The sequence below is a fragment of the Maylandia zebra genome, linkage group LG3, assembly GCF_041146795.1.
Source record: "Maylandia zebra isolate NMK-2024a linkage group LG3, Mzebra_GT3a, whole genome shotgun sequence".
Lineage (NCBI taxonomy): Eukaryota > Metazoa > Chordata > Actinopteri > Cichliformes > Cichlidae > Maylandia > Maylandia zebra.
In genome coordinates, this window is record NC_135169.1 from 37,122,724 (window position 1) to 37,144,938 (window position 22,215).

The following is a 22,215-nucleotide window of genomic DNA, read 5'->3' on the forward strand; positions in this document are numbered from 1 at the left end:
ATCTCCCCCTTCCCTTGTTTGTCCTCTCCCCACTCTCCTCCCCTCTCTTTTTTTTTTTCTCCCTCCCCCCCGAATAGGCTTGTACGAAGGAACCCGCCTGTCGGACGGTCAGAAGGGCTGGTTCCCCGTAGCGAATGTCATCGAGATCACAAACGAACACGTGAGGAGGAGGAACCTCCGGGAGCGCTACAGAGTCATGCAAGCAGCGACTTTGGTTGCAAACAGCAAGACCCGCACGCTTCAGTAGATGTTTACAGTAAATGACGTGGACACTTTTGAGAAAGACAGTTACTCAGGGACTGTGCCACGTGAGCTGCCAGTTTCTAGCAAACAGGAAACGAAAGGTAAAAGCAGAAGGGCGACCACGACGAGACGGCGGACACACACTCGAGCTGCTGCAGCATGTGCTACTTCAGCAGAAGAAACAGAAAGTATGTGACAGCAGAGGATTAGCTTACATATCTCCCTAACTGCAAGGATCCACCTCTTCCTGTTTTCCGTGCAGCCCCACGCCAACACCTCTTCACAGACTGCTGTGCCAAACTCACATGCCAGTCATTCGTGGCATTGTTCAAACGCTCGTACGCTCAGACAGGAGCTGGGTGTTGGCTGGAAACATTTAGTTGTCAATACACAAACAATGCCCTGTTTTTTAGTGCTATGTGACACTTGGTTTGCCGGATTAGAGAACAGAAGGAGTCTTAAAAAAAACCCACAAAAACCCCCAAATGCATCTCAGCTGAAAGATGTTAACGTTTTAAAATTTCACTAGAAAACAGACATAAAATCAGGAAGTGCCTTTTAATTGAAAACAGAAGTACACAATTGTGAAGTACGGGGTTTATGCTTTCAGCATGTGCAAACTGTGCTTGAACTTTGTTTTTTATGTTTTTAGTAGTTGTGCTTTTGACTAGCTTGTTAGCTTGTCCACCACTGTGGAGTGGTGCTGTAGCTCCCCCTGCAGGGCATCAGGAAATGGGGTCCGGTCTGTATAGTATGTTGTAAATTACAACAGGGTGATTCTCCTTCAGGACATATTTTAATAAAACCTTTTGTCTTTTTAACTGGCTCTTTGTTTCTCGGTAACGTTTACTGAACATTATAAAGTTCTCGTCTGTCAGAGGAACCTGTGCAAAATCCAAAACTGGGTAAAGTGCAAATACAATGCTCAAACACAAGAGCCGAGAACATAAATATTGAGCAGTCACTGTGTGATATCAACATCCATAAGGCTCAGGAGCACGTCCACGGCATCGCCCTCCAAATCTGAGAGCCTCTGTTCCTTTGCTTCCATAAACCCTTCAAAGACACTCACTTTGCTCTTGATCACTGGGGATGTCTTCAGGGGAACGGCGCTACTTCCTAATGCAAGTGGAGCTTCAGCTTCCTGGTGTGTTTGAGGGCTTGGGCATAGCAGAGGACCGGGAGGAGTGTTTGCTGTTTCATTTCGGTTTTGGGCCTTCAACAAGTCAACATAATTTAGTTTTAATTGACTCGAGAGAGTGTCAGCGACTTCAAGCTCTGCATCTGACCAAACCGTTCCCTCTATCAGTGCACCACGAGCAGGTTTGTACCCCTCCTCACCATCCTTGGCACAAGGATGACTGAGGTTTGAGTCATCGTCCATTTGGTAGTGCAGTTTCAGCAGGTTAGTAACGGCCTGGTCCTCTTCCTGTGTAAGCTGGAGGACAACCTGCCTTGGCTGCACCTGAGGGTGAATGGTTTGTGTTCTCCAAGTGGGGCTACCCAGATCTCTAGTGGGGTGTGGTCCTGATCTGAATGGGTCTGGGCGGTTTGGTGGGGCCAGGCAGGCGGACATGATGGGTCGTGGCGTGTTGAGCTGCAAGCAATCAAATACCTGAGAGAAATGAGATGAAAGAAAGAACAGCTGTGTGTCGCTCCAAAAACAACACATCATTTGTTCCCATTCCTTTTGCACCTTTCACTGAATCAAGTAGTGATAACTCGGACAGGCATCAAATAGTATTTTGGCACCAGGGTGTCCTTAAAAGAGAGGACACCCTGGAAAATTAGCAAGTGGAGCATGAAATAGCAAGAGTCAGGCCTGAAAAAACTATCTACAGCAGATGAACAATATCTGAACCTCGTGTCTTTAAGAATCAGGCGATAAACATCCAACAAAGACATAACACACATCTACTGTTCACTGAAGCATCATCAGAAATGGCCTAAGTGGAAGGCTGGCTGTCAAGAAGCCATTCATAATGAAGAGAAACGGATAAAACGGAAGAACTGCACTGATGGAGGGATGAATCCAATGTGAAACTTTCAGTTCAAATTGTTAATAATGCGAGGTGAGAGGTACGACAATAAGTGTCTACAGCCATTTGTAAAACATGGTGGAAGCCTGTCATGCAGTCGCATCACAATACACCAGCACAAAAACTGACTGAACGACTCAAAGAGCAACTAAAAGAAAACACAATTATCATGAAGCGTTTGATGTGTGCATTTTTCTATGTGGCCTAAATGAACACTGTTATTAAAACGCTGACACACTGGACTCTTTCCTGTAACCACACAGCGATTATGAAATCTGATTTATATGATAAGTTAATTTCCACAGGATGGTACTTCAGTTTGTGGATGCATTGAGTAGAGGACGATGGGTAAACAGAGGTGGAGGCAAAATGTAGTTTACAAAAGACCAACAATATTTTTCAAAGTTATCTGAGAGTGAAGTCTTGATGACAGACTCTGACAGAGCATTTAGTTATACTTAAGCTGTGGTATTGTTGTGTGGGACTCTGGCCCCTGGAAAGCCATACAAGTCTTTATTTGGGCATGCAGGAACTAATCCTTAGAAAATGAATGAGTATGAAAAATGGAGCTTCTCCACAACAGTGTGTTTTGTTGGTGCAATTATGAAATGGTCTCTCACTCACCTTTAACCCACTGAGTCTATTGGGGATCCTCCTGCCACAGCACATGGTGGGGTCAGTGTAAAAGAACTCTGCGGGCGTGGTGGGGTGAGCTGGGGAGAAATCAGGGAGTCCTCTCAGAGGTTGAGCAGCTGGATGAAGCTCCCCTTGAGCCGGTTTAGGTAAAAGTGACTCACCTGTTTGAGCGTTTTCTTGACTGTGGCGTGGGAGGCCTGCGGCCCTGTACAGCGGCAGGAAGGAGGGGTGGTACAGGGTCCTGTTGGACAGAGGGGGCAGGACCGTCTTCCTGGGTGTCTGATGGAGGACGGACGATGAAATCACCACCGCTGACCCGCAGGACCTGCGCATGCAGTCCAAGTGAGCTAAAGAGTGATGTCACTCACCGATAAATGCTCCTCGCTGTTCATGGTGGTTCAGCTGTGTTGCTCGAGAGGTAAGGGTAGCATCTAACTACTAACTACTCATAAACTTGTTTATGCTCCGTTAAAAGAAGTCGGGGTAGCGACACCTGCTGACTGACGTATGAAACGCAGTGTGACTGCATATATGTATTTCCGGTCATGCTCTTATTCATATTTGTAAAAATTAAAATTAAAAAATGATCCGGAGAAAAAAAAAGTCAATGTCTCTAATAAAGTGATTAAATTCACATTTTTAATCAAATGGTACAAGAAACCATGCAGTGCATGACTTACAGCAATTAATCAGGCCGACGTCCTCTTAGATAGTTTAGAGTTCCAAAAAATGTCAGGCTTTTTTGCAATATAAACGCATGAGTCGCTTTATTAGGTTCACAAATGGACCACCCCATGTTGTGTAGCTTCCTGGATTTTATACTTAGTGGGCTACATTCTTCTTTATTATGAAGGCTATACGGTGCATAAATCAAAATTCACATGTTTTATGTAACTGAAATGTTTAATTATCTGGGCTAAAGAAAATAAAGTTATAGACCATTTCTATGAAACGTGTATACTTACTGCATTTGGTATACACACACACAGCAGATTACAGGGATGTAACACCAGCATGTGTAAAAACACGGCTTTGATTTTGCTACCCCATTTGATTTCCACGCTATGTTCGGGAAAATTTCTCTAGATCCACACCTGTGCACCCCATCTGCTTCACTTGTGTCAAGCCAGCCTCCAATTCGAGACTTGCAGTCAAGCCAGCCTCCAGTTTGTTTTACGTTCCCTGTGTATTCAAAGTATTACGGGAATGGATGTGGAAACCGGATTTCAAAATAAAAGCCAACTTCGAGTGAATTAACAGATATGTTAAGAACATAATAACATATAATTTAGGCTTCTTTTTTTTTTTTACAAACTCTAATGTTAGATCTATATGACACAGCCTTGTACCCTAATTGTGCCCTGTCACTATCAAGGCCATCTTATTTTGGATTTCAAAGTAAAAGCCCTGTGAATCTTCATTTTTGAACTACTCTTTCAATGACTTAATAATGCTCTTAAAAGCAAAAGTCGTATTTCCAAATACTATTTGAACTTTATATCAACACTTTCCAACCACAGTCTTTTTCACAGTGATACCATATCAATATCAAGTCAGTCTGATTTTGCCTTTCATAGTAATGGCCCTTTGAAATTGCCGATATTTGATTTAATCTTCTAACGATTCAAAATGTTCTAAAATGAAAAATTCTTGTTTCCACAGGGTAATTCCACCTTAGATCAACAGTATACAGCCCCACAGTGATACCATATCAATATCAAGTCATTCTGATTATGCCTTCCAAAATAAAAGACTTTTTAAATTGTCCATAATTGACCTACCTTTCAGTGATTTCAAAATGCTCTAAAATGGAAATTTCCTGTTTCCACAGGGTAATTCCACTCCAGATCAACAGTATACAACCTCACGATGTTACCATATCAATATCAAGACATTCTGATTTTGCTTTCAAAAATAAAAGCATTTTCAAACTGCCCATATCTGACTTGCTCCTGGAACAATTTCAAAATGCTCTAAAATGGCAATTCCTGTTTCCACAGGGTAATTCCACCTTAGATCAACAGTATACAACCCCACAGTGATACCATATCAATATCAAGTCACTCTGATTATGCCTTCCCAAATAAAAGCATTTTTAAATTGTCCATAATTGACCTAACTTTCAGTGATTTCAAAATGCTCTAAAATGGAAATTTCCTGTTTCCACAGGGTAATTCCACTCCAGATCAACAGTATACAGCCCCACAGTGATACCATATTAATATCAAGTCATTCTGATTATGCCTTCCAAAATAAAAGACTTTTTAAATTGTCCATAATTGACCTACCTTTCAGTGATTTCAAAATGCTCTAAAATGGAAAATTCCTGTTTCCACAGGATAATTCCACTTTAGATCAACAGTATACAGCCCCACAGTGATACCATATCAATACCAAGTCATTCTGATTATGCCTTCCAAAATAAATGCCCTTTCAAATTGAGCATATACGACCTACTTTTTTAACGATTTCAAAATGCTCTTAAACAGAATTTTGCTGTTTCCACAGGATAATTTCACTTTAGGTCAACAGTATACAACCTCACGATGTTACCATATCAATATCAAGTCATTCTGATTATGCCTTCCAAAATAAAAGACTTTTTAAATTGTCCATAATTGACCTACCTTTCAGTGATTTCAAAATGCTCTAAAATGGAAAATTCCTGTTTCCACAGGATAATTCCACTTTAGATCAACAGTATACAGCCCCACAGTGATACCATATCAATATCAAGACATTCTGATTATGCCTTCCAAAATAAATGCCCTTTCAAATTGAGCATATACGACCTACTTTTTTAACAATTTCAAAATGTTCTTAAACAGAATTTTGCTGTTTCCACAGGATAATTTCACTTTAGGTCAACAGTATACAACCTCACGATGTTACCATATCAATATCAAGTCATTCTGATTTTGCTTTCAAAAATAAAAGCATTTTCAAACTGCCCATATCTGACTTGATCCTGGAACAATTTCAAAATGCTCTAAAATGGAAAATTCCTGTTTCCACAGGGTAATTCCACTTTAGATCAACAGTATACAGCCCCACAGTGATACCATATCAATACCAAGTCATTCTGATTATGCCTTCCAAAATAAATGCCCTTTCAAATTGAGCATATACGACCTACTTTTTTAACGATTTCAAAATGCTCTTAAACAGAATTTTGCTGTTTCCACAGGATAATTTCACTTTAGGTCAACAGTATACAACCTCACGATGTTACCATATCAATATCAAGTCATTCTGATTATGCCTTCCAAAATAAAAGACTTTTTAAATTGTCCATAATTGACCTACCTTTCAGTGATTTCAAAATGCTCTAAAATGGAAAATTCCTGTTTCCACAGGATAATTCCACTTTAGATCAACAGTATACAGCCCCACAGTGATACCATATCAATATCAAGACATTCTGATTATGCCTTCCAAAATAAATGCCCTTTCAAATTGAGCATATACGACCTACTTTTTTAACAATTTCAAAATGTTCTTAAACAGAATTTTGCTGTTTCCACAGGATAATTTCACTTTAGGTCAACAGTATACAACCTCACGATGTTACCATATCAATATCAAGTCATTCTGATTTTGCTTTCAAAAATAAAAGCATTTTCAAACTGCCCATATCTGACTTGATCCTGGAACAATTTCAAAATGCTCTAAAATGGAAAATTCCTGTTTCCACAGGGTAATTCCACTTTAGATCAACAGTATACAGCCCCACAGTGATACCATATCAATATCAAGTCATTCTGATTTTGCCTTCCACAGTAAAAGCCTTTTCAAATTGTCCACAATTGACCTACCTTTCAGTGATTTCATCCATCCATCCATCCATTCGCTTCCGCTTATCCTTTTCAGGGTCGCGGGGGGCGCTGGAGCCTATCCCAGCTGTCATAGGGCGAAAGGCGGGGTACACCCTGGACAGGTCGCCAGTCTGTCGCAGGGCTAACACATAGGGACAGACAACCATTCACACTCACATTCACACCTAGTGACAATTTGGATTAATCAATTAACCTATCCCCACAAGCTGCATGTCTTTGGACGGTGGGAGGAAGCCGGAGTACCCGGAGAGAACCCACGCAAACACGGGGAGAACATGCAAACTCCACACAGAAAGACCCCGGCCTGATGGTGGAATTGAACTCAGGACCTTCTTGCTGTGCGGCAACAGTGCTAACCACCGTGCCACCGTGCTGCCGACATTTTTAAAACATTCTGAAATAATTGAAAGAGTATATCACATATGGACAAATTCGACGGGCCATTAATTTGAAAGGCGAAATCAGACCAACATGAAATTTACATGGTTTTACTGTCGGGTTGGATACTGTTGATCTAAAGTGGAATTATCCTGTGGAAACAGCATCTTTCAATTTAAGAGCATTTTGAAATCGTTAAAAGAGTACGTCGTCTACGGGCAATTTGAAAATACTTTTATTTTGGAAGGCAAAATCAGAGTGACTTGATCTTAACATCGTATCTCTGTGGGGTTGTATACTGTTGATCTAAAGTGGAATTGTCCTGTTGAAACATGAATTTTTCATTTAAGAGCATTTTGAAATCGTTAAAAGAGTAGGTCGTATATGGGCAATTTGAAAAGGCTTTTATTTTGGAAAGCAAAATCAGAATGACTTGATATTGATATGGTATCACTGTGGGGTTGTATACTGTTGATCTGAGGTGGAATTACCCTGTGGAAACAGGAATTTTCCATTTTAGAGCATTTTGAAATCACTGAAAGGTAGGTCAATTGTGGACAATTTGAAAAGGCTTTTATTTTGGAAGGCATAATCAGAATGACTTGATATTGATATGGTATCACTGTGGTGCTGTATACTGTTGATCTAAGGTGGAATTACCCTGTGGAAACAAGAATTTTTCATTTTAGAGCATTTTGAATCGTTAGAAGATTAAGTCAAATATCGGCAATTGCAAAGGGCCATTACTATGAAAGGCAAAATCAGACTGACTTGATATTGATATGGTATCACTGTGAAAAAGACTGGTTGGAAAGTGTTGATATAAAGTTCAAATAGTATTTGGAAATACGACTTTTGCTTTTAAGAGCATTATTAAGTCATTGAAAGAGTAGTTCAAAAATGAAGATTCACAGGGCTTTTACTTTGAAATCCAAAATAAGATGGCCTTGATAGTGACAGGGCACAATTAGGGTACAAGGCTGTGTCATATAGATCTAACATTAGAGTTTGTTTAAAAAAAAAAAAAAAGCCTAAATTATATGTTATTATGTTCTTAACATATGTTAATTCACTCGAAGTTGGCTTTTATTTTGAAATCCGGTTTCCACATCCATTCCCGTAATACTTTGAATACACAGGGAACGTAAAACAAACTGGAGGCTGGCTTGACTGCAAGTCTCGAATTGGAGGCTGGCTTGACACCAGTTCTGCTTCAAGGTTGGACTTGTGCATTTAGAGACACTCCTCTACATACCTTGGTTGTAACTGATGGTTACTAGAATTATTGATGCCTTCTTATCAACTTGAAGCAGTCCGACCTCTCTCCTCTGAGACTTTCAGCGAGAGAACCCTGCTTCTCACTGAATTCTCTTTAATACCAGTCGCTTAAACCCTACGGATAGTTGTGTGATACAATCCCAATAAATCAGCAGTTTCTGAAGCAGACCAGCACCATGCCATGTTCAAATGAATTTAAATCACCTGTCCTCATTCTGTTGCTCAGTTTAAACTATCATGCTGACCTTGTTTACATGTCCAAATGCTTTCATGTGACTGGCTGACTGAGGTACACTTCTCGCTGAAGTGTACTAGTCTGTAAGTTCACTACCTGTGCATTCTACTCTTTCCCAAGCTTCTCACTCTTTAATATATTTAGACCAAGATTCAAGTTTTCCTGAATATTTAGGGTAAGAAAAAAAAAATTAAACGTTGGAGAGCCATAATTAGTCATTTCTACCCCTTTTTTATGGCCATGAGTTCCTTACAATGAAATCTCGACACTCTTACATCCTGTGTCAGAAACAGTAAAAAATAATGCCAAGTACACAGTAGTAAAGCTCTACGAGACAAATAATTTCAAAGTCAGCTTTAATGCAGTTGTCCTATTTAAAATACAACTTTGTGACTTTAAGCTCCTGAAAGGGGATCACCAAAAAGTGATATTTATCAGTTAGCCACCTGCAAGATTGTGAACCCTAGAAACTCGAAAGTATCGAGCAGATGGACGAACACCAGGTACAAACACAACAGGTTGTGTGTGTCTTGGGGTGCTTTGAAGTGCAGCAGTGGGCTTTCTGGTGGGACGTTGCAATCCTAGAAACAGATAAAAAATAAATTAGATTTTGAAAAAAAAAAAAAAAAAAAAAAAAAAAAAAAAAGCATAATTTCCAGCAGGTGAATAAGTTACTGTACCTGCTGTGGGCTGCACTGTGCGGATGATTTTACCAACTCCAACTGTGTCAGACACAAATCTGTACATTGTAAAGAGTTGATGGAGACTAGATAGAGGATATGTACACTGCACGATCACCCTGGGAGACAAGGACAGCCTTCAATGTCATGGATCGATGCAGGTGGGGGAAAGAAAAATGAACAGGAAAGTTTTGAGATTCATACCTCTCAGTGGCATCACTAGAAACCAAGTCCATATTCTGGTCATTCTTGTTGTAGAAGATCTCATTTTGATAAGTCACGTAATCCTTTCCAAGCTGAAGAAAAAGTACAAAGTGAGGGCAAAGCAGCACAGGGAGAGGATGCCACAAATCAGTAAACTCAGCTTTTACCTCAAATATGAATCCACAGCTGTTGACTGGAAAAGAAAAGAGGGCCCTGGTGCCATTCATATCTTTAGGCCCACAGGAGTTGTCCATGAGGCTCATTCTTAATGTTCTCCCTCCACCTGAGACTACCGGAGGCAGGTTTGCCACCACAGTCATCATCCCATCAGTCGAACACACTGCATAAACAGATGCATTTTAGCATGATGGGTAACTGAGACCATCTGCGATAATAAAGCTTGGATGCACTTACTGATGAATTCTTTGGGATTGAACAGGCAGGTCTTAACTGTGGATGTCTGGACTTCTGATGTTTCACGAACTCTCACAAGGATCTCAAAAGTTCCTGAGAATCCCTTCAAAGTGACGTCCTGCCAAACACATGCAGCACTTCTACATTTAAACACAATTCAAGCCTATTAAGAACAAACTGATCATGCCAACAGCATTTCCCTCGTCTACCTGGTATTTATACCCATGAGTGGCAAGTGGCACATCAAGCTGCAGACTCTGGCTGTCATTACTGAAGATGTAGCCACGCCGGTCTGCCAGGTCTGAGGTTAGCACGTCTAACCCGATGGTTAACTCCCACAAGTAGTCAAAAGGCTGACGGTTCAGCTTGAAGCGTATCCCGGACTCCGAGCAGACCGCGTCAAAGGCTGGAGGTGCTGTCGGATACAAGCTTGTTAACCATTCTTAAAGCTTTTGCCAATATTGAGTAAATTATCAAATAACTTACAGACATCTGTGAACAGTGCCACAATGGATGCCAAGTGGTAATAAGAGTCGTTTCCAGGTAGCACAGCCAGCGTGTAGTTAATATCCAGCATAAACTGAAGAACTGCATCTTCTATAAAGAACTATGAAAGAAAACAAATTCACTAAGATGAGCAGGATTTAAGCCATCATGTTGTGAATATTAATAATATTTATTTCAAACATAGGCAACAAGTGTTTATATCAAAACAAAATCAAAGAGTCATCGTTTTCACAAGGGCGTGGTGGTGGCAGGGTTACCTTCTGTTTGACAACAGGGTCGTGGAACAGCACCTTCAGTGTGTAGCCATGGGTGCCGTTGGGGTGAAGAACTTCAGTGACTTTGTAGGTGCTCGTATTTGTAAATGGCAACGTAAAGTCTCGTTCATTCAACTGGATAGAAACTAACATGACATCTTCAGGAACATCGCCGAGATAGATGGTGAACATCTGTTCTTCAAGGACTGTTTGATTACGAGTGAAAACCGTGCAGGGCAACAGGGGAGTGACCAGAGTCCTGCGAAACTGGAGCATGGTATCGACATAGTCACGATCTACTGAGATCTGCTCCACGGAGAGGTCGAAGGCATAAAACTCATAGAGGCTCCCAATAACAAAGCTCTGAAAGACAAACATGCAGTTTGCATGACTTCAATCTTTACCATTAGATAAACTGCTAGTCTGACTGAAATATGTTTCACAGAGGATGTAATACAAGATAAATTAGTCACATGGCCACAAAGACCAACATCTCGAGTAAAAATAGGATAACAATCTCTGTTCTGGCTTGGATTGCAGTCACTCCGAAATGTTGCAATGAATCCGCTCATCAGCTCATCTGTGATTAAACTGAACATTATTCAGGAATATCACCTGTTTGCAATCTGCTTTCTAAAGCGGGAGTCATCGCTGGCCTACTTCCCGTCTTTCAAAAGGCAAGATTACAGAATGCACACAGTTACAACAAATGGGGTTGTGCCGAGCTCTCCAGTTTTTCCCTAGTTTGGAGAATTATTCAAGTTATTAAATGCTTAAACGAGCCATCCCTGTGCATCAATTGAACATTTTAACAAGCAGCCTCAGAGCAATCCAAAAGCCACACTTAACATGCACTGCAAAATTTGTATGATCCTCAGATTAAATATCCATCCTCTGACCTTCCTGTGTCCTCCTTCAGCATTATAAGGGATGCCGATATGGACTGTGCCTTTGTGCTTCTCAACAATGTAACCCCTCTTCTCTGCAATTAGCTGCTCCATGGCATCCCCGTTCAGTCCAATCCTGATCTGTGTGCCACCGACACTCGGGTACAGCGCCTCTGGAGTCTTCCACATCATATAGCCCCCGTCATCAAAGTAACCTTCATCTGTTAAGAGGAACAACATTGCAAGTCCACCTGATCCTAAGCAGAAAGTCACTAAAATGACATAAAGGCAGATACTGACACATGGAGCAAGCAGCCAAGAGGTCGACCATAAGGACAACCCAGTTTTGTCTGGAGAACACAGTTGCATACACTGCCTCCACTGGAACATCCTCCACCTGCAGAGAAACGCATGTAAGCCTTGCTTTGCGTCAATGGTTCAAATGCAGATTCTGAATCTGTGGTTTACCTCAGTGCTCAGTGAGTCGGGTTGTCCATAGGGCGTTCGAAACAGAAGTCTTCCATCCCTTGAGTCAAACGTATAGCCCCGCTTCCGTGCTTGTGACACATTCATGGACGGCATCTGCTCCTCCGGTCTTTGAAAAGTCACCTGCCAGTCTGAAGAAGTGGTGCTGCGTACCTGGAGGAAATGTACAAGTCTTAAGACAGTTTGCTTCCTGAGTGAGAGATTTACACGAGTGTAAGACTTACAGCTCTGACTGCATTCTTGTTGTGTCTGATTGGGACAATCGGACAGGTAACATCACTCCTCACAGACACCTGCACAGAATTCACCAAATTACAGGGTGTAAGATTTTCACCACTAGATTATGAGTGAGTGCAGACTGCAGTCAACCACATTCTGTTTTCTTACCCTCTTCCTATTCAAGTGTATAATCCTAGCTACGGTGGCTGCTATAGAACAGACATGTTTTAGTCAGCCAAGAGATCAAAAACATTACATGTAATCCATAAAGGCCACTGCCAGCTGGGATGCAGATCCACACATCCAGTTTGCCACTTTCTGTGGAATGCCATCAGTCCACTGCATACCTCAGCTATCAATGCCAAGTGAGAAGCAGCCACCTTTACTCACACAGACTGCAAAACTAGCCTGATACAAGTCAGTGAAGCACCTTATTTTAAAAGTTCTGACTTCAGTTCAGAAGGTGAGGAAGATTGTGACATTTTATTACGGTGTGGGTGGCATTGTCCTTCATGTGTATGTCTTTAGTGACTGCAACTCATTCTCAGAGGGGGGAAAAATGCAAACCTGCTGCTGTGTATTTTTAATTGATTAATTATAAGAACACATGTTTTTTTTTAGGGATATGCAAATATAGATTCATGTATATTTATCAGTTCAGTATTCATTTTGTCCTCTATTTTAAAAAAAAAAGCCTCAAAAAATTACTGACTACATTTAAAAAAAAAAAAAAAAAAAATCCAAATTTACCTCCATGTAGTTCATCTCACAGGTAACCTCTCTGTGAGACCATTGGAGAGATAAAGTGCAGGTCTTGTTCAGTGCATAGCTGGCCTTCTTTCCCTTATGTGTAGCGATCAAGTTAAAATTAAAGGAGAACATATCATCCTGAAATACACAGAAGAGAAAATTTATCAAAGCCTTCTCTTTACGCAGCAGCACATTTCTGCTTATTTGACTGCTTGCACATACTTTGTTGTCAGTGTGGCAGCTGAAATAAGAAGCTCTGAGCTCCACGTGGCCCAGGAGAGGGAGAGCACTCACGGTATAGCCACACTTTGCAGCATACTGTTCAGTGATGGCATACACTCCTGTCCGATCTTTACAAAAAGAAGAACCTCAGTCATGCAGCTCCGTAGTGGCCAGAATTATCAGACGAAAGAAGCTTTTAAAAAAAAAAAAAAAAAGCTCCAATGCAGAAGGGAAGCTTTTAAGGGGAACTTACCCACAGCCTCAAAGCGAAGTTCCTTTCCAGTGAAGGAGAGATCAACAGCTATCATAAAATAACGCTCACGACACTCCATATGAACTCCTGCATGAACAAAGCAAGTTTTAAGTACAGATTACCAGCATTTTTAAAATCACACTCCCTAATCACATGCATGTTACCATCCGTGATGAGATCACAAATTGCAGCTGAGCACACGGAGAGGAGAAAGGCCACACTGCAACACAAAGGGACATGTGACAGAAAACCTAACTGGAAATTAACTTCATAAATAAACTTGATGATTTCCCACTAAGGCAGCTTACCTAAACTTAAATGCCATACCCTCTGATGTTGGCAGGGTCTAAAGCCAGCCTGAGAGCTAGCAAACTACACTTCTAACCAACACAAGCTCAAGTGAATCACGCGTTTGGGATATCCAAACCACAGCAGCAGTAGTCTGTGTGAGCTCAGTTGCGTTTGACCCCTGAAATTAAAAGTTCACTTTTAGCATCAGCTGCAAGTGATTTAAAGATGAGTTGATTATTCAAAGGCTGCACCTGTGAGTGTAACTCTGAGAGCCTCTGATTGGCCAGTGACACTACCAGAATATAAGTACTGATAAGCTTCAGGCTTCTTCCCTAGCCTGACGCAGGGTTTCCAGTGCACTTTAGGTGCTACTGATAAAGTTGCAAAGGTTCTTGAGCTTAATGTTTGGCCCTTCTGTATGTGTGTGCAATTTCAAACTGTGATATTCCCATTGATAAATACTTTAAAGTGCACTGAAGCATAAATCTGCAGTCATTTGTGCATATGTCTGGATCTTATATTTCTTTTTTTGGATTTCATTTTCAAATCTTGTTGAAATCCTCAGTGGATCACAAGTTGAAGTTCAATCACAGGATTGGAGTAAGGTTCTTGCAGCACCCTCTGGTGGACAAGGGAGGAACTGCACCACATTTTTTCACATTGTAATGCAGGGGTCCCCAATCCCAGTACACGAGGGCCGGTGTCCCTGCAGGTTTTAGATGTGTCCTTGATCCATCACAGCTGATTTACATGGACAAATTACCTTCTCAACATGTCTTGAAGTTCTCCAGAGGACTGGTAATGAACTAATCATGTGATTTAGGTGTGTTGGCCCAGGGTGAGATCTAAATCCTGCAGGGACACCGGCCCTCGCGGACTGGGATTGGGGACCCCTGCTGTAATGTAATAAATATGCAATGAAGTGTTTCAGAAGTAGATCGTATGGTTGTTAGGTTCCACCCCTCGATAAAAAGTCTAGTCTACTAAATCTGTGCAACAAAAATAAAACGGATGGTATACATGCAAAATTTGGATTGGAAAAAAAAAAAGGCAAGTGAAGAATAAACATTTAGTGCATCATGGGAAGCCCTCGAGAGCCAATGCCTATTGCAACATAACTAAGGGGGAATCCTGAGCCACCCAATCCAACCCTAACTATACACCTTGGAACCTAATCTTAAAAGCAGAGAGGGTGTCTGTCTCCAGAATCCTCACAAGAGGGGCCTGACAGCTGAAGGCTCTGCCTCCCATTCTACTTTTAAATAGCAGGAACCATATGTAAACCAGCAGTCAGAGCAACGTGCTTTATTGGGGTGAAACGGTACGATGAGGTCTTTAAGATGGGCCTGACCTTTAGATTTTAAATTCAATTCTGTATTCAACAGGGTGGTACAGAAACCTCTTACCTGAATTTGGAAGCAGGAAATTATTTCATCCAAGTCTGTCTTAAAGACATGCCTGCAGTTTGTGTCTCATCTGGCTTCAATGCCTTTTAATAAAACTGGTCATAAATAACTACCTCAACTTTTCAACTGAGTGGATCATTAAAACCAGAGTTCGCATTTCCAGTACTGGTTTTGGTTGATATCCCTGCTGGCTTCAGTGCTCTTCATAAAGCTACTGTAGTTCATGGAATATCTATAGATGAGAAGCATTGTTGACCTAAAGATGACAACACCAAGTTTTGATTGTTTAAGCAAAAGTCCAATTTATATTTTGTCATGATTACAGTAAACTGATGTCATTGATATGGAACAAGTTAAAGCCAATGTTGTGAGGTCAGCAAATCAAGTATTTAGTGTTTACACAGCTTGTTCCAGCTTTGCAATGAGCCATTTGAACACTGCTTTAAAGTTCCCAGAATTAAATGCTTTAAGATCAGATGTTAGTAGCAAAGAACCTTGAGTAGCTTTATAGAAGCCAGGCCATTTCCCTATGAGTTTCACCTGGTCATACAAAGACTTAAGATCCTGAGGCCCATGTTACAGTAATTCTGACAGAGTCCCAGTTTCAGCAAACGTGCTCTAGTGTGAACGTTCATGGCCCTCAAAGCAGCCTGCATGTGCAAAAGACACATAACACGCCGTTTACCGAAGTACAAATGGCAGCTACAGAGCTAGGTGTTGTTGCAGCAGTCTAATTTCTGCACAGTCTGTCGAATTTTGACAAATTAGAGGAAGGAAGGACACTGAATGGGAGGGGTGAGCCCGTGCTTTAGCAATGGCCTTGTTTGCAGCAGTGGCTCCTACCTCTGTGCAGAGGTTAGTCTTCTCCGACATTGATATTTGGCATCTGTCACGTAAAAGACAGCTTTAATGCAATATGACCAGTCAAACAGCTGTCACTTTCTAAAACACCAAATATGTACCGGATTCGGTACCACATATGAAAGTGACCTGGTCGGATTTGAAAAGACTGGATTTGTGTTGTTCAAACTGTCATACCATGATCGGATATGGGTCACATAGGGTCAAAGTCAGATTTGATGCGCTTTCACCTGCAGTGTGAACATAGCTTAAGTGACAAACTGACAAGAATGGATCACATGCTTCATTTAAGTCTTTATTACAAAACAACAATAGTGTAAGTCTTAGTTCTTTAAATGACAGTAAATACATTTACTTGTGAAGATTCCTTTAGTCCTGTGGAGAGAAATACAATTTAGACACTTCCAATGCTGGCAAATTCTGTGGTTTAAAAGTTGTGCAGACCTTTGTTTGAGAGATTCTTTAAGAAGCTCGACACTTTGATGTACTTTGCAGAAGGCTGGTAACGAGGTCGTACGGTCACTGATCTCCTGGTGGATGCACTAGTGGGATCCACTGCGGGACCTAGAGTACGAACATAATTTAACTTAACATTTTCAGTGACACCGATAGGCTGTTTAATTGTTAAACCACCCACCTTCAATGATGCGGTTAGAATGCACAATACGACCAACGCCAACTGTGTCAGACTCAAACTTGTATGCCGAGAAGAGGGCATGCAATCCAGCCACAGTATATGTGCACTGCAGCAACACTCTGGAATACAAGTTACATTTTAGTAGTCGAATGGTGAAAACCCAAGTAGTTGAGGGTGAGGATGCATACCTGTTTTTACTGCTCAGATTTTCTGGATTTCTCACAGAGCTGAAGATTATCTCATTTCTATAGGTCACAGAGTCCCTGCCCAGCTAAGTAAAATAAAAGCATTTTAATATATGGTACAAATGACACATAAAAGATAACATTTGCTCATTACCATGATTATAGCTCCACAGTCATTAACAGCAAAAGAAAAGAGAGCCCTGGTGCCATCTGCATCTTTAGGCCGACAGGATTTGTCCCTGAGGCTGGTTTCAGCTGGGCTCCCTCCACTTGGGATTGGCAGAGACAAGTTAGCCACCACGTTCACCTTCCCATTGGTCGAACACACTGCACAGACAATTGAATTTTAACATGATGGGTAACTCCGAGACTGTCTGCAATAGTCAAGACTGGATGCACTTACTGATGAATTCTTTGGGACTGAACAGGCAGGTTTTAACTGTGGACGTCTGGACTTCTGATGTTTCACGAACTCTCACAAGGATCTCAAAAGTTCCTGAGAATCCCTTCAAAGTGACGTCCTGCCAAACACATGCAGCACTTCTACATTTAAACACAATTCAAGCCTATTAAGAACAAACTGATCATGCCAACAGCATTTCCCTCGTCTACCTGGTATTTAAACCCATTCGTGAATAGCGGCACATCAAGCCGCAGACTCTGGCTGTCATTACTGAAGATGTAGCCACGCCGGTCTGCCAGGTCTGAGGTTAGCACGTCCGAGCCGATGGCAAGCTCCCAAAAGTAATCAAAAGGGCGATGGTCCAGCTTAAAGTGTATGCTGGACTCCGAACAGTTGGCATCAAAGACAGGAGGCGCTGTTGGATACAGGATTATTTAATACCATTTCATGCTTGAGCCAAAGACTGAACAGGTTCAAGACTTACAGACACGAGTTAGAGCTGTGACTGTCGTTTCATGATAGTAAGGCTCATTTCCAGGCTGAACAGCCAGTGTGTAGTTGACATTCAGGATGTGCTGCATTGCCACGGCTTTTCTGGAGAACTAACAGGAAACATTTTAAGAACCAGTATGAAATACAGGGGGGGGGGGTGTTTTAATCCCAAAGATTACCTGCAGTTTGACAATAGGATCATCAAAAAGCACCGTCAGTGTGTATCCATGGGTGCCGTTGGGGTGGAGAACTTCAGTGACCTTGTAGGTGCTCGTATTTGTAAGTGGCAATGTAAAGTCTCGTCCATTCAGCTGAATAGAAACTAACACCACGTCTTCAGGGACACCGCCGAGATAGATGGTGAATGAGCGCTCTCTTACAAGAGTTTCTGAAGAAAAAAGCCCATCAGAATATGACCACAGCGATGTGATGCAGTGCATTAGATACACTTACGATTTTCAGTGAAAATGTGGCATCGCAGCAGGGGAGTGACTATAATCCTGTGAAAACGAAGCCTGGCTGCAATCTCAGCCTCGTCGACTGAGATCTGCTCCAAGTAGAGATGAAAAACGTAGTATTCGTAGAGGTCTCGAGACACAAAGCTCTGCAAGAGAGTCAGACTATGTCACTAATATTTCGTCTTAACCTGAAAGCTCTGCTGTGATTAGAAGACCTGCCGAGTCCAAGTCTACAGCTCTAGTGCCTTCTTACCTTCCTGTATCCTCCTTCAGCTTTGTAAGGAATACTGACTTGCAGGGTGGTGTTAACCTTCTCCACGGTGTAGCCCCTCTCCTCTGCAACTTTCTTCTCCACAAGTTTCCCATTGGCTCCAATGCTGACCTCAGTCTCATTTAAGGGAGACACCAGACTGTGGAGCAGCTCAGAAGTCTCCCAAATCATATAGCCACCGTCATATGACCCATTATCTGTGGACATGCCATTATCGTTTCCTTATAAGTATTTGGGTTAAAAAACAAACAAAAAAACCCAAAAGCACCCCCCCAAAACACCAGGATTAATACTGACGCATCGAGCAAGCAGCCAACAGATCGACCACAAGGACAACCCAGCTTTGCCTCGAGAACAGGACTGCATGGACCACCTCTACTGGAACGCCATTCACCTGGAAAAAACACAAAATTGGAAGTTTTACATAAGCCGGGAATAAGATAATCAACCTTTACAGTTTCTCATCCCTTTACCTCAGTGCTGAAAGAATGGGGTTGCTCATACGGTGTCCGAAACACAAGCCTCTCATCTGTGAGAGCAAACACGTAACCCAGCTTCCGAGCTTCAGAGAGGTTCATGGGCAGAAACTGATCCTCTGCTCTTTGAAACATCACCTTCCAATCTGAGTAAAGGGCCTAAGAGGAAATATTTCAAGAGAAGCCCACCCAAATTTGTAATTTTAGCTGTGCATAAACATTAGGTTTGGCAGTTGCACTTAAGGTGAAACATACGGGTTTGAAAGCAGAATCGCCGTTTTCCACATACGGACACGTTGCTTCACTCCTCACCGACACCTGCAGGAAATCCAGGATTATAAGAGAGCTCAAGGAGTTCCCTGGATAAAAAAAAAAAAAAAAAATGCTACAGGTTGAATCCAAGCTTACTTCCATGTAGTTGACCTCACAGGTAACCTCTCGAGGAGACCACGGGAGTGACAGAGTGCAGGTCTTGTTCAGCGCATATGTGGCCTGCTTGCCTCCACGTGTTACAATCAGGTTGAAGTTGAACGTGAACACTTCATCATCCTGTGTAAGCGCATGGGAACACCAGGTTGCCATCACAGAGAACAGACAACACTTAACGTGCAGTAATTAAGTCTGGATAAATTGCGTTGGGGCATACTGCATCATTAGTATGGCAGCTGAAGTAAGAGGCTCTGAGCTCCACGTGGCCGAGAACTGGGAGAAGACTGATGGTGTATCCACACTCTGCCGCGTACTCCTCGGTGATGGAGTGTACGCCTGTGCTGTCTGGGCGACAAGCCAGAGGTTAGTGAGATTTAACATGCACCAGGATGGAGTTACAGCCAGTCAGAGACTCACCGACAGCCTCAAAGCGAGGTTTATCCCCAGCAAAGGAGAGACCAACAGCTATCATGAAGTAACGCTCACGACACTCCATTTGAAGAACTCCTGCATGATTAAAGGTTTTAGAGATTGCTTTTGCATTGCTTTTCACAGCTGCTCTTACGAGAAGCAAACATTTAAAGCTCACCGCTGGGAATATCACGCGTTGAAGCTGTCCGCAGCGACAGGAGAAAGAGCACTCTGTAAGATAAAACGGATTTAAGTCTCATGGAAGAAAGCTGCTTGAGGAGCAACTCATAAACTGGTGTGGAAAACACCTTACCCAAAGCAAAAACAAAAGGCCATAGCCACTGATCTGTTGGTAGTGTCTAAAACTAGCCTGGATGCTAGCTAACCAACACAAGCTCAACTGTCGCGTTGCATATCCTGGTCACACTGGCACCATGCAGTGCTGAAACCCAAACCAGCTTTTATTACCACACCAGCCGGGCAACCGCTACACCCCCATGTGTAGCCTGTTAGAAATCAAGCCGTCTTTCAATCAGCAGTCATGGCAGCACAGGTGTTGCCAATAACAACACCAAGAGTCCTTCACTTGTGACCATAGTGATACGAAGCTTCATGGTATGGGAGCTTTTTTTTTTAAATATCATCCATAAATCAACGTTTCAGGTTGTCATCTTATTTTCTCAAATGTTTGAGTTAGTAGGTCAAATTTTTTGATTCATGGCTGATTTTTAGTGGGAGAAACATTCATGTGTCATTAATGCTCAAAAAGAAGAATTAAACACGTTCATGCCACACTTCCCATTTTACTTTAAGAACAGACTCTAAGAACATATTGATAGCGTGAGAACTGATATCCTTGGATGGTCATCTTAACCACATAGGTCTGGCTGTGAGTACTGAAGCTCCACCCACAAACTTCCTGTTTGTGAGTTGGAGCCAATCCAAAGAATGCTGGCTTAAGGGGGGAGGAGTTAAATGGGTTGTTTCAAACAGAAGATGAACAACAGCTTGTATTTTAATGCTTTATGAATAAACTGACACCGCCCTTCTTCAATAAAATGTAAGCTTCCATCAACAAAGTTTATTCATTGAGTCTTTAATATTTTGATTTTTCATGGTTTGCAAAGAAAAACTAAAAGTAGTAGAATGTAGTAGATATGTCTCTGTCAGACACATACATTGTATTTATACACAGTGGTATAAAGGATTTTGTGTATCTGTCCTTTTAGCAGTTGAGCTGAATCAGTCTGTTAGAGAAGATGCTCTGCTGCCTGACCAGTAAGTGGTTTGATCAGTCACTTCCTCTCCACAATAACTTCAAAAGTCTTCAGTTTGCAGCCAATCACAGAGCCAGCCTTTCTGATTAGTTCGTTGGTGTCATCAGCTCTGATGCTGCATCCCTCCTCAGACCACAGCAAAGTACACAGCACCCACCACAGCTAACAGACAGAAAACTCAATAAATAAGCTTTCTCAGCTCTGTATGGACACAGCCTGGTCTATACAGATCTACCAGTTCAGCCTGTGATCGATGTGGATGCCCTGATGCTTGTACTCCTCCACCACCAGGATAAATGCAGGTCGTGTAGCCGTCCTCCCAATCGTCTCTGGTATCCTCATTCAGAGAGCAGATATCCCACCCCCAGACCACTCCACAAAATCATTCAGTCATCAAATTCTGCAGAATCACAGTATTTCTGTTGGTGGCATATGCTGGAGATGTACTCAAAATCTTCCTTGTATGAGGTGAACATGAATGGAGACTCACCTGTGCAGTAAGAAGCTGTGAGGCGCCCACATTGGCGTGGACGTCTGCGGTATATAAAAGCACCCGTGATGATTCACTTCAAAGTAAATTTTAAAAAAGAGAAAAAAAAGAGCCAAAAAGACAAATTTTAGGCCTTAATGTAAACTCCGAACCACGTTTGACGTGAAAACTCGCTGAAGTCAGAAACTGGATGAAAACACGATGCTACAGCGACACCTAGTGCTGAAAGCGGGGTGTGTCACTGACTGCCAGCTTTGATGAAGAAATGAAAACATGGCACACAGGAAGCGCTTGGATAAACAGATTTCGCTATATAATAACGAAATTGATCATAAACGTCATAAAGCCTAATAGATGAAGGTTTTCTGGAGGCTCTGTGAGTGCCTGTAAAAATGTATCTGCATGCAGAGTAGCAAGAAAGAGGATGAAAACTGCCAACTCAAGCTCGGGAAGCAACTAAATAGTAAATGTGTATCAGTATTAGATCATTTTATGTCACTTTAAAAACTGGCATCAGTGAGTTAAAAATATCAGAATTTTACAGCATGGGTGGGGATTCTGTCTGCACCTGTATTGTTATTATTATTATTATTATAGGTGATGTTAT

General features: G+C 41.8%; 4 protein-coding genes across 6 annotated transcripts in view; 1 reads left to right on the forward strand and 3 right to left on the reverse strand.

Annotated features, from left to right (window-relative positions):
- The window catches only part of arhgef15b (Rho guanine nucleotide exchange factor 15b), a 24,640-nt gene extending 23,576 nt beyond the window's left edge, over nt 1-1,064 (forward strand). The window contains exon 16 of the mRNA XM_004562755.3: nt 78-1,064. Within this exon, the coding sequence (XP_004562812.3) occupies nt 78-247 (170 nt within the window). The 3' untranslated portion in view covers nt 248-1,064. The remainder of the gene's footprint in view (nt 1-77) is intronic.
- Nucleotides 783-7,114, reverse strand: LOC101467221 (uncharacterized). Of its 3 annotated transcripts, none has more exons than XM_076881796.1 (4): nt 6,734-7,114; nt 3,080-3,243; nt 2,907-2,995; nt 783-1,858 (listed from the first exon to the last, which is right to left on the reverse strand). In XM_076881796.1, exons 1-4 carry the CDS (start codon nt 6,898-6,900, stop codon nt 1,205-1,207), a joined length of 1,074 nt encoding a protein of 357 aa, XP_076737911.1. In that variant the 5' UTR covers nt 6,901-7,114; the 3' UTR covers nt 783-1,204. The 3 variants fall into 3 exon arrangements, with proteins under 3 accessions (XP_076737911.1, XP_012777746.3, XP_012777747.3); XM_012922292.4 differs by lacking the exon at nt 6,734-7,114 and adding an exon at nt 3,884-4,014; XM_012922293.4 differs by lacking the exon at nt 6,734-7,114 and adding an exon at nt 3,287-3,411 and having other exon boundaries at nt 3,080-3,197.
- A 1,870-nt stretch (nt 7,115-8,984) lies between these two features.
- On the reverse strand, nt 8,985-14,013 carry LOC101478715 (uncharacterized). Its single transcript, XM_014409162.3, has 17 exons — nt 13,830-14,013; nt 13,686-13,741; nt 13,522-13,608; nt 13,269-13,396; nt 13,047-13,184; nt 12,302-12,370; nt 12,060-12,230; nt 11,892-11,988; nt 11,604-11,812; nt 10,708-11,067; nt 10,430-10,550; nt 10,153-10,358; nt 9,944-10,061; nt 9,697-9,869; nt 9,530-9,621; nt 9,326-9,444; nt 8,985-9,226 (listed from the first exon to the last, which is right to left on the reverse strand). The coding sequence occupies exons 1-17, from the start codon at nt 13,844-13,846 to the stop codon at nt 9,084-9,086; spliced, it is 2,304 nt and encodes a 767-aa protein (XP_014264648.3). The 5' UTR covers nt 13,847-14,013; the 3' UTR covers nt 8,985-9,083.
- A 2,348-nt stretch (nt 14,014-16,361) lies between these two features.
- On the reverse strand, nt 16,362-20,313 carry LOC106675141 (uncharacterized). Its single transcript, XM_014409160.4, has 19 exons — nt 20,155-20,313; nt 20,020-20,072; nt 19,848-19,937; nt 19,648-19,775; nt 19,410-19,550; nt 19,257-19,319; nt 18,999-19,160; nt 18,823-18,919; nt 18,508-18,722; nt 18,250-18,400; nt 17,976-18,184; nt 17,789-17,906; nt 17,514-17,719; nt 17,305-17,422; nt 17,056-17,228; nt 16,905-16,987; nt 16,717-16,835; nt 16,524-16,643; nt 16,362-16,454 (listed from the first exon to the last, which is right to left on the reverse strand). Exons 1-19 carry the CDS (start codon nt 20,175-20,177, stop codon nt 16,411-16,413), a joined length of 2,313 nt encoding a protein of 770 aa, XP_014264646.3. The 5' UTR covers nt 20,178-20,313; the 3' UTR covers nt 16,362-16,410.
- Between the last annotated feature and the right edge of the window lie 1,902 nt (nt 20,314-22,215).